The 18,456-nt window shown below is 51.0% G+C and overlaps 1 protein-coding gene across 1 annotated transcript in view; it reads left to right on the forward strand.

Annotated features, from left to right (window-relative positions):
* Gat (sodium- and chloride-dependent GABA transporter) overlaps nt 1–18,456 on the forward strand; it is a 583,447-nt gene that overhangs the window by 428,095 nt on the left and 136,896 nt on the right. Inside the window, exon 4 of the mRNA XM_075670790.1 lies at nt 15,088–15,355. Coding sequence (XP_075526905.1) covers nt 15,088–15,355 — 268 coding nt within the window. The remainder of the gene's footprint in view (nt 1–15,087; nt 15,356–18,456) is intronic.

Consider the following 18,456-nt stretch of genomic DNA (forward strand, 5'->3'; position numbering starts at 1 on the left):
TATTTAACTGCAGGCTGTGTGGACATTTTGGGTGTTAAACAACAACCTATAAATCAGAGGAAAGTGCCGAAATGTCTATTTTATACTTATATCTGGTTAAAGATCAGCACAGGTATCTTCTAGACGTTCTTACGAAGCGTTTTCAAGCAATAATAGAAAGATGCAAACTCTAAACAGTTTAACAACAGGTCTTATGTACGTCTTTAGCAGGACATCCTCTACACATACATAAAAATACGTTTTGTAGCCATCTTGAGTGTTTGGAGGCGTTTTAGTCCATTTTGGCTGGCCCAAGATGGCTACAAAACGCCTTGTGCTCAGTGGAGAGAAGACGCTGGAAATGCCTACCATGCAATACAACCGCTAAGCGCTTTCGCCGAAGAGCGAAATTCAAGTTCTAGTCTCCGAACTTCGATTGACTATCAGAACGTAGTACGCGAAGAACTGCGCAAGAGCTTCCCTTCATTGTAGCCTCATGTGGTTTCTGCTGCCAAAGTCGAACACGAGGAGATCCAACTGTTACTCGGAGTCCGTCAATAGCCGCAGGCAGCCTAAGCGAGAATCAATGACCTACGCCGCGCTATGCCGCCGTCATGTTCTCCCACCACGCATACGCCAGGGCCCTGTAATGCCGCTTTTCCGCCCGCCGCCGCCAGCCCCCCAACCCGGAGCCCCGTGCAGCCTTGCTAGCAATACTGATGTTTCGTGCAGCCCCGACCACCGTCCGCTTTACTTTCACTGCGGAGAAGCGGGCCACGTCTACCGACGATGCCCATACAGCGTGGTGCGAACGACGAGGGTTCGCCGTCAACGCGCCACGTGAACGGGCACATGACATCGCCAACTGCCTTGCCGCCACTTAGTGGAGCCCCTACGACTGACCTGTTCGCCGCCACCCGGCCGCTACCTGTCCCCGTACAGCCGACCATATATTGGTACAGCCAGGGGCCAGTCTGCAAGCCCAAAACTAAAGCCAGCAACTGGTTTAGGTGCGCTTGCACTTCATCGAACTGACCAAGATGCTCTGCCGCTGACGAAGACGTGTAAAAGCCTGTCACGACGACATATCAACAAGACGCTACCATCCCGACAAAGCCCGCAGTACTCCGCCTAGAGGTCCTGCACGCCCTGTACGACGATCAGACAGCCAGTCATCTAGGATTTTCCCGTAAGTTAGCATGAATACAAGTAATGTTGGTCGAGCCTGACAGTGGCCGTCGCCCGTTACCTAAAGACATGGGGTGACGGCCAGGGACGCAATACATGACCGACAAGGCCACTGGTATTACTACAGCCGATCTAGCCTCCTTGCCTAGCGTTTCAGCAAATAGGAATTGATTCGTTGGGATCCTTTACTACGAACATTCGGAAATACGTGGATCGTCGTGGTGGGCGGTGCTCTGCTGGAAACGACTGGGGCTGCCGCTAGTCCACCTGCGGGCTGGAAATCTGAAATCCCAGTCGAGGGTGCTGACCAGGTCCCGAGGCGATGCCTAACATGGTTGGCCTGTCTGTGCCAACTGGCCCCGTCTGGCAAGCGGACGAGCTGCGATGAGGCACTGGAAGGGGACACCAGCTGTCCGAGGGACCAAGTTGAGCCAGGAAGGAAGTTCGTGGCGAAAACTGGAGCTCCCGACTGCGGCAAAGGCCCGGGACAGCAGCCTGCTTCCGCTTCAGCTGCTTCAGGAGCACTGTGGATCGGAGGTCCGGATGCAAGACATCCAAGGGTGTCTTGACCGTCCGACTCAGCAGGAGCTCACAGGGTGCATGGCCAGTGACATCGTGGGGCGTGGTCCGGTACAGAAACAGTATCCGGGCAATATTGGTCCGGATACTGGTTTGCACCACCCGCTCGCCTGCATAATTTGAAGCACGGTGGTACGGCGGAACTATCATCCGGCGGATTCCGTTCTTCGTCAGCCAGACCAGCTACTCTGTGCTGGCGAAAGCAGGACCATTGTCGGACACGATGACGTCCGGCAACCCCTGAGCGGCGCAGACCTGTTGCAGCGCTGCAATGGTCGCGCCTGTTGATGGAGTGGTGACAGGTAGAACCTCCACCCACTTCGAAAAGGCGTCCACCACCACCAGCAATAATGGCCCTTGAAAGGTCTCCCAAAATCCATATGTGGACGGGACCAGGGTCTCTGTGGGAACGGACAGGGGGTGATTTCCACATGACATGAGGCCCGCTGGTGCTCCTGGCAGATTTGCAGCTCTGCACCATGTGAGCGATGTCATCATCGAGGCCAGGCCACCAAACATGGGACCGGAACGCCATCTTGGTCTTTTCCACGCCAGGATGACTTGCGTGCAGCAACTGCAGGACCCTGGTGCGGAGATATTGTGCGATCACCACCCTAGGACCCCGCAATAGGTAGCTCTGCTGCAAGCTCAGCTCAGCGGCCTTGTGGCTATAGGCCTGCGGAACCGATTCCTCCCTACAGGACACCGCCTTGACCACCAGATTGGACTGGGTACCGGCTGGTCGCTTGTGATACCTCAGATCTAGAGAGTAGCTCCGGGTACGAGTTCTCAAGCATGAACACTTCAGCAGGTTCTGGAACAGCATCGCGCACCTCTGGCAGGGGAAGACGGCTCAGGGCATCAGCAGGTTTCAGGTCCTTCCCCGGACGGTGAACCAGCTGGTAACTGGAAGGTGCCAGCCTCAAAGCCCAGAGTACCACTGGAGGTGATGCCTGTACAGGAACTGCCTTGTCAAGTACCAGCAGTCCCAACAGCGGCTTGTGGTCCGTTACCGCCTCGAACTTCCGGCCCCTCAGATACTGGTGAAAGCATTCGACAGCGAGCATGAGGGCCAAACCTTCCTTGTCCAGCTGGCTGTAACGTTGCTATGCAGCATGAAGTAGGCGAAAAGCAAACAACACAAGGTATTCCTGGCCATCCTTGTCCTGGTGCGCCAGGAAGGCTCCCACGCCGTGCGGCGACGCATCTACGGTCAGGACGACAGGCTTAGCAGGATCTAAATGCACCACCACTCGAGCCTTGGTAATTAGCTCCTTCCTGCGCTCGAAGGTCCGGTCCTGCTCCTTCATCCAGACCCATTGCTGACCATCTCGAAGCAGAAGATGGAGCGGTTGTACATGCTCCGACAGGTTTGCCAGGAAACTCCTGTAGAAGTTGATGAGGCCGAGCTAGCTCTGAAGCTCCTTCTTGTTCTGGGGCTTCGGCGCCTTGAGCACAGCATCTATTTTGCGGGGAGCCGAGGCTAGGCCAGCCTTGGAAATGACATGTCCCACGTACTGAACACTTGGGGCCAGGAAAATGCACTTTTCCAGCTTGACCTGAAGACCGGCGTCCTGCAGTCGTGCCAGGACGTTGTGCAGGTTCTGCAGCTGGTCCCCGTTGTCGCTGGCAGTAACCAGGATGTCATCCATATACACCCCCACGTGCCTCATGCCCCTGAAGAGGTTGTACATCTCCCTCTGAAATATGGCTGGGGCTGAGGCCACGCCAAACGGTAAGCGTGGTACTGGAAGAGCCCCAAAGTTGTTGATATTGTAACATACTTCCGGGAGGCATCCTAGAGCACCAGCTGCTGGTAAGCATCCCTGAGGTCGAGCTTGGTGAACTTCTGTCTACCGAACAATGCTGACCAGGGATATTCAATCCGGGGCAACGGTACTTCTCGACGGTAGCGACGGGGTTGATGGTAACATTGAAATCCCCGCAGATCCTGACACTTCCATCTCGCTTGAGGGCTGGTACGATGGGAGCGGCCCATTCAGACGTCTTGACGGGCACCAGGACTCCCTCTCGCTGTAACCGTTGCAGCTCCTGGCTGACCCCGTCCTTCAGGGCGAAGGGAGTGGGCGAGGCTTGAAAAAACGTGGCCGGGCTCCCTCAGGTACGTAGATGCCAGCCGTCAGGCCGGCGAATGTGGCCACCCCTGGCTCAAATAGGGACTTGAACTCGGTCAGGAGGCTGGCGACGTCTTTCACCACATGCAGGCGGGCTTCTTGGTACTGTAGCAGACGAACGCTCAGTGCATGAATGTGCAAGTTTCGGCCCAGTAGCGTCGGCGCCGATCCCTTGGTTAAGTAGAGGGGAAGTGTCGCCTCCCTGTCGCCAAAGCGAACACTGACCTGTGCCTGACCCTGGACCTGGGATAGCTGCCCGGAGCAGCTGCGCAGCATCATGCCCAAAGCCTCGACGGACAGGCCGGGTAAAGTACGCTTGAAGAGTTTCCCGGCCATTACTGACATGCAAGCCCCTGTGTCCAGCTCCATGGAAATGGGGTGCCCGCAGATTTTGACGGTTAGCATGTACGGCGGCACATACGACGGCACAACGCCTGTGTGCCACATGTCGAAATTCGGCGGGTCCTCGGCCACGACGTGGAGCCTGGCCGCGGAAGAGCTCGAGCCTCCTGCCGCATGCCCCCGCCGCGTATCTTTGCGACGGCTACCCTGGCCGCGGGCTTGTGTGGTACCTGGGCTTGAATCAGGCTGCTGCTTGCTGTTCGTGCTCCCCCTTCGGCATACCCGTGCCAGGTGCCCAGTTTTGCCGCACGTGAAGCATTGTGCTTGAGAGAACTGGCACTGTGAGAGGGAGTGGGTACTGTTACATCTGGAGGACAATTCCAATTGCTGTCTCCCAGATATTGGACCTTGCCGTTGGGTGCGGGAGTTGGCCTAGGTTGAGGAGGACTTTGAGATGAAAACTATAGGTTTATTCACATTATTTACAGTGAGAGTACAAAGAAATTAACAGTCATAAAGTCATTACGGGCCGGCAGCAACTCGGACGCTGCAGCCCCTGGCAAGAAGCTCGAAAGAGATGGATGAAGGAATGCTCTCTTGCTGCTCCGGTCTCTGGCTTCTAAGCCCTTCGGTGTCTCGAAGTCACGTCACGTTCGGCCAATCGGCGAGCCCGCTCAGGTGACACCATTTTCGGCCAATGGTAGGCGCCCGTGCAATTGTGTCACACCCGGCGTACAGGGTCGCTCCTTGGGCCCCAATTATCCGAGGGCTTACTTCTCAGCGGTATTGCCATCCTGACTTGCAAGCGCCGTTACAATAGGCGGAAGGGGGCGACGTTTCAGTGCTGCAAAGCAGCTTTGCTCGGGCCCTGCATTACCTAGAACCGTGCCAGCCTCCGGCTACACTTTCAGGAAGAGTCAAGCAGTGAATAGGTCCACCTGCGGCGCACGAGGTGGGAGACGCCAACTCGTTTGCACGTGCCGCGCCTCGGGAACGGGGTAGATGTGCTTCTGCGCTCCTTAATTAGCTGTGACGCGATTCGATGTGGTCTCGTGAATTCGAAGTAGGCTCAGGAAAAGGTCCCGTATCGAACAGCTCCTCCTCGCCCCGGAAGTTCGGAATGGCCTGTGAAATCAATTCGCTGGCCATGAGGAACGCTGAAGGAACCTGCAGGGTACTGGTGTCGCGCCTCGTGTGATGAACTTCGGTATCCTGTGCCCTGTAGAACGTACGTCAAACAAACAAAACAACACAGCGCTGCACCACATGCAAGCGCAGGCTCTTCACCCCTTACTCACCCGGCTATTACTCGGTCAAAATGAACCCTGAACTTTTCTTTCCCCGATTTTGATAAAGCAGTTCCAACCACCTTTTCAAACCGCTATCCATATCTCCCCGAATGCCGACAAGGCCAGAGTATTATTGTCGTTGCAAATCAAAGGGGAGAAAATGAAAACAGCCGAACATAACCGAAGTGGCATAACTTCTTGAACAGCCTGTCCTCACCCTATCGCAGTGGCGTACTTATCTCACGTACTGTTGCCACTGAACAGTTTGGCCAACTTCGCAAGTACGTAATCACAAGCGCGCTAGCCTTGTGGTCACTATTCAGAACGCCTACTTGCGTTGTAGGCAAACCTTTCATTACGCTTACTCACGTTTCTCCCTTTAGTCCCTACAGGACACGTAACCTAAACAAGAACTTAATTTGCGTAACTCACGCGCTCCGCAGAACCCCTTAAAAATGTGTCTTTTAATAACTAGTTCCATGCACGCTTACTAGAGAAGTCAGAATACGGCTGCCCTTAACACACACGAACAACCCAGTCATAAACTTTCTGCTTCTTTCCGTCCGCACAGGACACGCGCTAATGGACCTAAGAGCTCTTCTCAGTGCAAATGACGCACTTACTGAAAATCTACGCGGTTAACCTTAGAAAATAAGAAAACACATAAAAAAGGAAGATTAACTAATACACACGCGCGTTAGGATAGGCCCCTCACCGATAACCTTGACACTCAGGTTACTCACACACAAAAAAGCCTATCTACTCAATAATAAATACCTCGCGAGACTAAATGTTTACCTAAAACGCATCTTTCCAATCTCGGAGCTTCTCAAACAAATACACAAACAAAGCTCAAACTTTACACATTGAAAGAAATCCTATTATCAAATCGGGAAATTTTCGAAGTGCTCAAAAATAAAACAAAACCACATCTTGCACTTCTACGGAAGCTCTTTTGGCGCCCCCGTTTCTAACCTTTACAACTGACTCACTTTTGAGCCGTACTCGAGGTGGTCGCGGTTCGAAAGCTACTCTGGCTACCGAGGAACAACAAAAGGGCTGACACGCTATCAGTTCCTTTAAGACGCTACACTCTCCTGCCAATTTGCGTCCTGGCGCCCCGCTTTCATCACGATCTCGACTGACCGCGTCACCACTCCCTACCACCTGCTCTCGTCTTGCCACCTGGCGCTCCTTCGCACTACATGCTGCACCTCGGAAAGAACGACTGCACGGCGAGGAAAGTAACTGCTCCGTGCCCTTTGTCCGCGTTCGTGCAGAATATGCTTCTCGGTCTCCCTTTGACCGGTGGCTCGAACGTGTTTGATGCGTCACCATCGTCAACGACGACCGCACCTTTCTTTTCTTCGCACCCTGGCTTTTTGCGTCTTTCGCCGACTTTGGCTGCGCTACATTAGCCCCCGCATTCCGATCTTTAGCGCGCTTCTCTCTACGGCGCTTTTTCCTCGAACTCTCTTTCATGTCGCCTTCTCGCGCCTCGTGCTAGCCGGTACACATTTCGTCGGCCCGGATCGGTCTTTTACCCGCACAGTCTGAATGATCTTTAACTAAACATCCCTCTCTTGGCTGCCCAGACTGGCGGAGAGCTGCACCGATCCCTGAACAATGCAGTTGTCTTCTCTTGAGCTACGCAGCTCGCAATCCTGAGAGCTGCCCTTAACTGCATCGTCCAGCTGGCACTGCACTTCGGCACGCAGATCCGACTTGACATGGGTGTTCGCGTCTGTCAAGTCCACAGTATTCTGTACCTCGCTAAGGACCTCGTTAACATTAGATGCGACGCGTACGCGCGGTGACTGCCAATTCCTTCACAACTGGCCTAGCTGTCTCTGCAGTCCTCTGTTGGCACAGCAGCTCGTCGCTTTCGCTACGGCTTTTAACGGCCTATGTTGCCACTAAGGCATCGTTAGCGGCTAGTCCTTTCCGTTCACCTATGAATGGACCGCTAATCTCACAGGCACTACTTTTCTCGTCGGCTTTTGGTGAAAATCCGCTAGATACTTCCTAATTCTGTTGTTCTGTACTACCTAGAGAATTTTCAGACAGCCGTTGTCTCTGTGCCTTTAACTACTCAAAACATTGTAGGTGTTTGATCAATGTTGCCTTCTCTCTCTCGTACTTTTGCTCATGCTCACGCTTGCGTTCTCGATACTCACGTTCATGTTCATTCTCACGTTCTTGACGCTCACGCTGACGTTCTTGATGCTCACACCTAAGAGTAAGTTCTTGAAGCTCACGCTTCCGTTCATTCTTGCGTTTTTATCGCTTACGCTTACTCTTACGTTCACGACGCTCACGTTCACATTCACGACGCTCAAGCTCCCGTGGTTCTTGTATCACATCCCAAACAATCTCAATGCTTTTATCATCATTGCCACTATCTTGAATCGCCTTTATGATAGCTGGCTTTTTCATCAGTTCGTTCGCCTCAACTCCCAAATCGTCGCACCCCAACAAGTCTAACCTCGTCAACCTTCTAAGATTCATGGCAGCTGCCCCGACTGGTGGTTATAACTGTATTCCTTAATTAATTTGTGCAAACACACAATATGCAATAAATTCCCGATTTCTAGAACTATCAAAATAAACAGAACATTTGAAGTCTGGCGAATCAAAAGGAAAAAAAACCACACGCTCACTTACGGTTGCAGCACCCTGCCATCTGGTTCGTTAGTCCGCTGTTCCCGGTTTCTCAGGACTCTCTGGGTCGAAGGCTTGCTCTTCTTCGCTACTCCCAGTTCCTCCGGACTACTTTGGATGAAGGCTCTCTCTTCGCAGTTCCAAGTTCCTCGGGACTCTTTTGGACGAAGGCTCTTTTTCGCTGTTCCGGGTTCCTCAGGGGCTCTCTGGGTCGAAGGCTCTTTCTTCTTCGCTGTTCCCAGTTCCTTAGGATTTCTCTCGACGAAGGCTCTTCCCTAGCGCTGCCGCCAGTTGTTGGATCTTTGGACGAAGGTTCGTCCGTAGCGCTGCCGCCACTTGTTGCATTTGGAGACGATCCCACCGCTGCCACCAGTTGTTACCTCTGGAGGACAACCCCAATTGCTGTCTCCCAGATATTGGACCTTGCCGTTGGGTGCGGGAGTTGGCCGACGTTGAGGAGGACTTTGAGATGAAGACTAGAGGTTTATTTACATTATCTATAGTGAGACTACAAAGAAATTAACAGTCATAAAGTCATTACGGGCCGGCAGCAACTCGGACGCTGCGGCCCGTGGCAAGAAGCTCAAAAGAGATGAATGAAGGAATGCTCTCTTGCCGCTCCCGGTCTCTGGCTTCTAAGCCCTTTGGTGTCTCGAAGTCACGTCACGTTCGGCCAATCGGCGAGCCCGCTCAGGTGACGCCATTTTCGGCCAATCGGCGAGCCCGCTCAGGTATCGTCATTTTCGGCCAATGGTAGGCACCCGTGCGATTGTGTCACACCCGGCGCACAGGGTCGCTCCTTGGGCCCCAATTGTCCGAGGGCGTACTTCTCTGCGGTACTGCTATCCTGAGTTGCAAGCGCCGTCACAATAGGCGGTAGGGGGCGACGTTTCATTGCTGCAAAGCAGCTTTGCTCGGGCCCTGCGTTACCTGGAACCGTGCCAGGCTCTCGCTACACTTTCGGGAAGGCTCAAGTAGTGAATAACTGCCCTTTCGGCGCACGAGGTGGGAGACGCCAACTCGTTTGCACGTGCCGCGCCTCGGGAACGGGGTAGATGTGCTTCTGCGCTCCTTAATTAGCTGTGACGCGATTCGATGAGGTCTGGTGAACTCGAAGTAGGCTCAGGAAAAGGTACCGTATCTAACAGTTCCACCACAGCGACTGCAGGTACTGCTTTTTGTCGCGAACTTCTTCACCGTCGCTTCCGCCGACGGTGAGCCAGTCGCACGGGCAATCTAGCCGGCGTCCTTGGGGGCAGCTTCCATTGCCAGCGCTACCTTCACGGCATCGTCTAGCGACGGGTTGGGAAGCTCCAGGAGTCGAGTCTGCATGGCGGGGTTGTTGATGCCGCAGATGAAACGGTCCCGCAGCAGCGAGTCCAGCTGGTCCCCGAAAAAGAAGGCACTCGCTAACCCTGGTAGCGCAGCAGCGAACTGCCCGAGGGTCTCTCCTTCCCGGTGGCTCCAGTTGTTGAAGCGGAAACGCTCCATTAGTGTGGACGGTGCTGGGTTGAAATGCGAGCGCCGTATGGCGAGCAGCTCACCCGGCGTCTTAACGTGTGGCGTGGCTGGCTTGAGGAGGTCGAGCAAGAGGCTGAAGACGCGGGTCCCGCAGCTGGCCAGGAAAATATCCCGCCGTTTGTTCTCGGGTGTGTCGTTTGCCCGGAAGAACACGTGGACTTGTTCCTCGTAAGTTGGCCAGGTGAACCCGTCTCAATCCAAGGGCTCAAGCCTTCCGTACAGCGGCATGGGGGCAGCAAGGCCGGGTGGTGTTTCACCGATCGCGGCGGCGTGGGACGATCCGTGTGTACTAGTCACCAGTGTCACAGTCCACCCGGGTTCGTGAAGAAGTGAGGTCTCGAGGCACCCTCCGTTAGACGGACGGCCCGGAGCGTGGTGGTGATGAACGATGACTGACCGCCGAGCAGCTGTGCTTGCCGGTGTTTATTGGCGCGGCGACCAATGTGGCCTAACTGAGCCCGGCAGGCCACCGAGCCTGGATGCCATCCTGCTGTGACATGGTGCCCCATATGTGCTGATCACCGACAGAGGAACGGCCTTTACAGCAGAGCTGACCCAAGCCATTCTACAATACAGCCAGATAAGCCACAGGAGGACAACTGCTTACTACCCGCACAGGAAACGTCTTATGGAGCAGCTGAAGAAGGCCCTGGCCGACATGCTAACAATGTACGTTGGCGTCGAGCACAAGATGTGGGATGCCATCCTGCTTTGTGTGAGCTTCACTTATAATGCGGCAATGCAATAAATAACGCAGATCATGCCATTCGGTTGGCCTACGGCTGGAACCCGAATACGGCTCTCATCGCCATGCTCCTGACCTCACCGACCGAAAGAATCTAGACGACGCCGTCTATATCCAGCGCACCGATAAAACCCCACAGCGCGCCCGCATAGGCATCAAGAGCTAACAGAGGGTGGACAGCCGGCCCTATAATATTTCACGACGCTACGTGCAGTACCAGCCCGGTGACCATGGCTTTGGACTCCGATGCGCTGACGAAGACTCAGCGAGAAAGTGTTACGACCTTATTTGGGACCTTGTCAGATCATCCGATGTATTGGTGAACTGGACTATGACTGGACTAAGCCGCTTCACTTGAACGCTCCAAAGACCGTATTAGGATCCGATGACGATCGCGCACAAAAGCATCCATAGATTGTAGCCGGCTTAGTGGTCGTGACAATACCGCCGTTTTCACAAGGCAGTCTCAAAAGGCGCGCGCGGATGCCAAATAATGGCACTGAAACCGAATGGGCATGTGTCGTGTCTACTACTTTCTGTGGCTATGCTTCCCTGTCGGGCGGCGAGGCCAACAAATAAAGCCTAGTCGTGACCCAGAAGGTCAACGGGACAGCGGGAAGCGCGTGGGCGTTAGCGGTGGATGGATGGATGGGTGGATGTTATGAGCGTCCCCTTTAGAATGTGCGGTGGGTTCTGCCACCAAGCTCTTGATAATATACAGCCTAATGTCCTACCAAGGTTACACAATTAAAAAAAGAAAAATAAACACCATGAACTCCCAAAACCAAATTTTCTGATCACCTATTGCGAACAGTGCTTTGGACGTCTCGGTTTTTTGTCGTTTCCCTACATTTATACCACCAATCCTCCAATCGCCTCTTACTAGTCCCTATTGCCGAACATGTTTACTTTTCCACTGCTCTCGCTAAACCCAAGGGCTTCAAGGAGGCCAGTGGTGTTTAAATGGAACGCTGGGTAGACGTCTTCACATTCTAATAAAATGTGATCCATAGTTTCCCTAGCTTTACCGCAACAAGCGCATGCTTCTTCTTCCTTCTTATATTTCGCTCTATAGGTGCGTGCTAAGGCATCCCGATCTCGTTTCGAAAAGTAATGAGCTGCCCTTTGAGTTATCATAAATTGTTTCTTTCCTGATTTCCTTTTTCCTCTTAAGTGCTTACTCATGGCAGGTTTCTTTTCCATTGCCGCCACCTATGAGATTATTTCGGCCTCTCTGACTTTCCGCTTGACGTTCTTTCTTGCTGTCTTGCCCACCCTACAGGCCGCATACTTGCTGGTAAGCTTCCTAGTCCTTTTCCTCCACTGTGAATCAATCTTTTTCCTTTACAGATACCTCAACACTCTCCCAGCCCATTTATTTTCTTCCATTTTCCTCAGTCGTCCTTCATACTCAATTTTACTGTGAGCTTCCCTCACTTCAAAACTAGTCCAGCCCATATCACCCTGCACAGATTCATTTGTAGTCTTCCCGGGAGCGCCCAATGCGAGGCGACCAAGTGACCTTTGGTTCCCATCGACTCCTGATTGTACCCCTGATTTAAAGCAAACAATCGCATTTCCAAAAAGTCCTAGAACCATTGCACCTTTCTACATACCTCGATGCACCTCGTTCGTATTGTATTCCCATAGCGCTCTGTGCATCATTAAGGCTGCCATTTCTCTTCCCCTTCTCTGTTATTGTTTTTTCCTGTGTTTCCATATATCTGTTGTCTTCGTTTATCCGTAAACCTACGTATTTATATTCTGTTACCCGAGATATTTCATGGCCCTGTATCGCTACTGTCTGTTCACTGTTTTCATTGAATACCATAACAGCTCATTTTGTAACACTAAATTTCAAACCTAAATTGTTGCCTTCCTCTCCACAGATATTAGCCAGACGTTCCAAATAACTTTGCTTTTTACCTAGCAACACAATATCGTCCGCATAAAATAAACCTGGAAGCCGCTGCTCTACTACTGTGCCGGCCTTTTTGTATGAGACAATAAAACCGATATTACTTCCTTCTAGCGCCCTCTCTATCCTCACCATGTACACCATAAACAGGAGTGGGGATAAAGGGCACCCCTGCCTCAGTCCCTCGTTTATATGAACTTTCTAGCACGATACTATGGCGCCATCTCGTACCGGATCGCCGCAGTGGACCACGTCTCATGCCGCAACCCCCCCCCCCGCTTTCTTCTTTACCCTTTCGTTGCACCCTCCTCCGCTTTCCTCATCGCGCGTCTTTCATCCTCCGCTCAGCTCGTTGGTTCTGCCGGTCACGCCGAGGCCCACATTCAACGCAGGAATAGGTGCCTAAGGGCTGCACTCTCAAGAAAAAAAAACTGACAAAGTTTTTAGACCGTGTCACACGCCCTAAGAAACAGGTGTTTGAACAGTTTGAATGATTGGTCGGTTATTACTGTTCGCTTTGTGTTGCTGTTCTTTCCGCACTTAAGGCAACGGTTCCACATCTGAGGACAAAAGTTTACGGACCACGGGATCTCTGAAAACGTTCAATTTCTGAGCAGCATGTAGCAGTAACCACTCGAACTGCATACGGCGATGTTGTTAGCACATTCCAGCTGAGGCACTAAATGCAAATACCAGACTGCGTTGAGAGGTTGCGGAGATTTTCAACTTTTTGTCAGATCTCCTGCCCCGCCATATTTTGTCACCGGGTGTACAATAAAATTTAGATCAAAGACGGCGTGGTGTCCTCGGTACCTTCATGGCTTTTTCCCCTTCACTTGGGCGTAGTGCGCTCATCGCTATCATGACTTAGAATTATATTTCGTACAAAAACAGTTGAAACTTCAAGCGCCCTTATTCTAACTTGGTCGCGAAAATAATGAAGGAAGCAAATGCGCTACTACACCATTCCTTGGCGAGCCCACGACGAATTACTTCTCGTGTACAAATATAAAGGCCCACGAAGAACGTTGAGAACGCAGTTGATGCGGAAGCCCCCATGTGTGTACTGCAACGACCATAAACCAATCTTCAACGTGGTTCACCGAGGTTTTATTTTTAAGCATGCTGCAATGACCTTCCAGCAATCCTGGCAGGGTCGTTCAGAACGCTATTGTTCAATGATGGCAAATATATAGACATACGATCGATACAGATACAATATCTGGTAGATACAACCGATACAGTATCTGGTAGGGGCAAGATACAGGTGATGCGGGTGCAGTTCAAGTCATCTAAAAGTTCATGCTACGCTTCAGAAAAGAAATAAAGGAGAATAAGTGTCATGCGCCATGCACACGCACCCGTAACAGAGCATACTACATGGCCATTTACTAGTCCACAAATGCAAGCACAAGGCACAGAGGCCTTGCAATGGCCGAGTTTGACCGCTGCTTTTTACTCTACACAGAGCACTCGTCCCAACCCGTGCCCAAAGTACGGCAGAGCTGCATGCCATATGTTCTGCCGTGTAGCATATTCCCACTACGTGCGTTACCATCCCAATATTCTTCCCAGGCTGCACGTTGGCGTGCAGGAAACTCTTTCACAATGAACCCCGCGCTCCTATCGTAAAACAGCTACCAAAACAATTACAAAGCCCGGGCGAGATCGCCTGGGTGCCTGATCACAGATTACTGTCGGTGAATTAACGGGATAACCAGCTCGCTTGTGTGATATTACTTGAGGCTCCTGACATCCCCGCGACTAGCCCATGTGGTCGTACACCAAAACTCAAAGGCTACCTACACCCGCGCCGGGGCGAGCGCAGGAAATGATCACAACTTTTCATTCCCTCACAAACAAGGCACCTTCCTTCGCCATGCACGCATGTTTTCTAGTGGTGTTTCTCTCGCGCCAGTGATCTTCCCATCGACCACTGAACTCGCCCCCAACACGAACCCCTAGTGGTTGGCTCAAGAAGCTAGCAGCCTACAAGACGAAAGAGCTCCTCCTCGTCTTTTTGCGGCAGACTTCCGTCGGCAAGGCTTGTGAGTGGTTGCGCTGGCTAACATTCCCAGGGTCAGTTCTAGTAGTAAAATATAAATATTCCAGAAAGTGGATGGGAAATCGGCGCTGCCATAGCTCAGTTGGTAAGAACATCGCATGCATAATGCGAAGACGTGGGATCGTTTCCCACTTCGGCCAGCTGTTTTTCCATCCACTTTCATTTCCATTAATTTATCATTCCTACAATTCAATTAGTAAGTACAAGTAATTTCCCCTATGTTGTCCTCGGTGTCTGTTGGCTTCTTATGACTTGATAAACCTTACACACATGGTCAGCAGCAATACAGCTTTAACAACTTAGCAGGTTCACTGGAGTTGGTCCGAGATTTCGGCCACAAATTGTCTACGCTCCGCTAGATGCGATTTCTAGGAGGCATCGGCGATCCACCAGAACAAGTACCTCGCTCCGGCGCCACAATCTATGCTTGTACTGCCAGTTCTGCGTGTCGAAGAGTCGCCACATCTACAGTTGTTTTGTTTACAAAGAGTCTAAAATTTTCGTTCCAATTCACGGAAGCTTTTTTTCTCCTGTTAAAACGCTAAGCCAGCAAGCTTAGCTGCTTTTCTTCCGCTTAAGCGGCAGTTGTATTTAACCAATTGCAGTTCCCCGATATTCTCCTGTATTGATTCCCAAGTGAGTAAAATGACTAAATCACTGTGCAGGGGCAATGTGCTGCAGATCACGGGAGGCCTGCACGAGCCCGGTGACCTACGCATGCCGCTGGCCATCACTCTCCTCATAGCCTGGGTGCTCTGCTACTTCTGCATCTGGAAAGGCGTCAAGTGGACGGGCAAGGTGGTCTACTTCACGGCGCTGTTCCCCTACCTCCTTCTCTTCATCTTGCTGGTGCGCGGGCTCACGTTACCCGGCGCTTTTGAAGGCATCAAGTTCTACGTCCTCCCGGACATGAACAGGCTTTCCGATTCGGTGGTGCGTTCTTTTTATTTACTCGAATCAAGCTCACTCGGAACTATTCTTGTGAAGGGTAATAGACGTGGTCATAAAACGCTGGATGAAAACAGCGCTGATTCGATTTCGCAATTGAAAAACAAGTCCCTATATTGCAGTGTCAGTGCGGCTCCCTTACACCGGCAAGCAGCAGCTATGAGATCCCAGCTCTTCAATGTGCTTGCCTCAGTTCGCGCCACACAGCACACAATTCAACGTAGTCGCAAACCGGGGAAAGCTGTGAAAGCTGAAAGCAGTCTTTCTAATTCCAGTCTGTTCTCTTAAACACCAAGCCGCTACCTGCGCGCAGTTCTTTACTCGAACACACTTTCTCTTCTCAAACCTGTCAAGACCATTCCGAAATTATTGAAGATAGGCTACCATGTTTTTTTTCCTGAAGGACGAACCCCAGACACAATAGTGCTACAGTCCAGAAAGAGAAAACCTCAATATTTTGTTCATCTACACATCAGTGCTCACGCTCTTGGTACGGGCGCAATGACAGTTCCTTCTAGAGTGCTCATAGTGAAACGGGGAACATGGACTTCGACTTGTATTTGTAACAAAATAAAGCCCCATAATTTGCTGAGCAGCTGTCTTTCCCTTCTCTCCGGGCAGATTATGTAGAACGGCACAAGTTTTGAATGGTGGCTCTAGGCCAAACAAACACCGGCCGCTAATGTCAGTGCGTGCAACCTAGGAGACGATGTCAAAGCCGACAGTTTCGATTTCTCTTTGCCTCTGTCATTGCGGTTTCCTCCGAAGAGTTACCGGCGTCGTAGTGCATTCGACCCTCATGCCACATGTTTGTTCGCTCTCTGTTGCGCTCTCAATGCTCTCCGTTCAATGCCCGTGCCTTTGACGAAACGATTTTTAGTGAGGCAGCATCAAAACCCGAAACTGGATTTGTCGTGTCACAAAATTCGTGCCTCACTTCCCTCCATGAGGCGGTATTCACACGGCAGAGGAATTGCCCATTTTTTAGCGGTGAGCTACGAAACAACCGCGACGTCACGGCTTTGCGGCGCCGGACGTAGACAACACCGGGGGATGTGAGAGCTGCGGCCCAGAGCTCAGTGTCTGCCTTCACCGGGTGGTGACCAGCATAGCGCGTGCAGGCTCTTATATCAACCGATTGATTGCGATTAGATAATTACTAGAAAGATAGGATAATCTCTGATTGCCCGGCAAAGGGCACCACTTGTAATAAAAGAACTGCCAGCGCTTGTGGAATGGGTGCCGCAGTGCTACAGTTGACCTGCCGAAGAAAGGCGAGCCCCTTCATAAAATGAAAGGGAGGCCGGGACTCCCTGGTCCCCCACTTTGAACCCCCCCCCCACACCTTTGGTGCGGCCATATATTAACGCTACGCCTACGGCGACGCTACAGCGGGGCGATCACAGATGCTTTAGCGGGCGTCTGCGGTTGCGGTCGCCTCTCAAAACCATATTTTTCGCGATATAGCCCGCGAACTACAACAACAGGGCACCTGGCAGGGCAACAGGGCAACAGGGCACCTGGCAGGACGCTGATGTAGCTGTGGTGGCAACGCCTTGCTTCGGCAGATACATATTCTCAGCAAAAAATTCTGCCTCTGGCGCCTGTCATTTCTGTCTCACTTCGCCCTCGTCTTCTTAGCGCCTTTTGTCCTTAAGTCATGAACCAACTAGCTCAGCAACAAGTTCTGACACGGAAAAACGTGCCAGAACTGCAATATGCAATATACAAGGAATGCATTTGCTATGACAGCATGATACAACATGAAAAATTTAAGAATTTAAAGTGCGTTTTCTTCAAAATCTACTTGTTTCTAGTTAGGATATTATTTGCATAACAAAGGCACGCTTAAACGAGTAGTGCGAGTATCCTCCGATAAGTTCAGAGCGGAGAGAAAGTGTGTCGATACAGTTACGTTTGGCGGCGGTGTTTTAACACCATGGAAGTCGCTACCTCATCCGTTTAGTCAGGGAGACCTTAAGTATACGACGCGTGTGTGGCGGGAATTAACAGCACCTGATGGCACAAAGCTGCTTCGTTGGCTGTTAGTACTTTCATCCGAGCTCTAACGCCTACGTAGTTATAAGCCACTTTCGAACGCTGCACGACTAAATGGACTTTTAAAATACAAAACAAATATTATAGGAAATTTTATTCTGCCAAATAATGACTGATGCACAGGCACAATTGGAAGTTAGTGCCCCGTAGTTCGCTAAAAATTGGGACTTTTTGTCGGCTTTCTAAACTGCAATGATTTCCATCAGCACAATCTGACGCCTTATTGCGCTGGAAATCTTTTAAAGCAGTTTTTATCAAACGTTGCAATTTTTTCCTGTGTGACGAATCTGATGTTCTCATGAAAGCTGCCGTTTTTCATCCTGATTATCGCGCTTTCCTTTTACCCGTATTTTATTCACATTCGCGATCAGGCAATCCCTAAATCTCTATACCTTCGCAGAGGAGACTATGCTCTCTACAATCACCTTTCAAAGTGCAATTAGTCTAAGATGTTACATAAGAATGACATTAACTCACCTGTGGACCAGCTTACATCAGCTATACAAAGTTCTATGGAATAATGTATGCGAAATGGGGTAGAATTAAGAAGAAATTCCATTGCTGGTTTTCGCATGGCACAAATATTATTTTCGCTTGAATAATAGCTCCACAAACTTGATAAGGAAACGAACGATGAATATTGTTATCAAAATTTTGCTATTTAGTAGTAAAGCGTATTTTATGTCGCGGTGAAATGTGTTGCCATGAAAATGTTGAAGTGAACTTTAAAAATTGCCCCCAAGGTTTTCGGCGCTATGCAAACATGCAAAGAAAAGATAAAGTGACTTCAGCTGTTTTCAAATTGCTGACACGATCTACTTTCATGCAAAAAATATCTGCAACTTGTTGGCCACGCACTTTGGCTCCTCTTCGCTATAAGCTCCTATAGATGGTTCAGACTTTTCATCTTGTTTGTTGTGACTGACACACAAGTTTCTCGTTGCGTAAAAAAGGTGAAGGCAAAATGATCGGCTGGGTATGATGGCATTTCCAAATTTATAATAAGGTTTGCGCAGAAATCATCGTTC

Source organism: Dermacentor variabilis, chromosome 9, assembly GCF_050947875.1.
Source record: "Dermacentor variabilis isolate Ectoservices chromosome 9, ASM5094787v1, whole genome shotgun sequence".
In the NCBI taxonomy this organism is placed as follows: Eukaryota; Metazoa; Arthropoda; class Arachnida; order Ixodida; family Ixodidae; genus Dermacentor; species Dermacentor variabilis.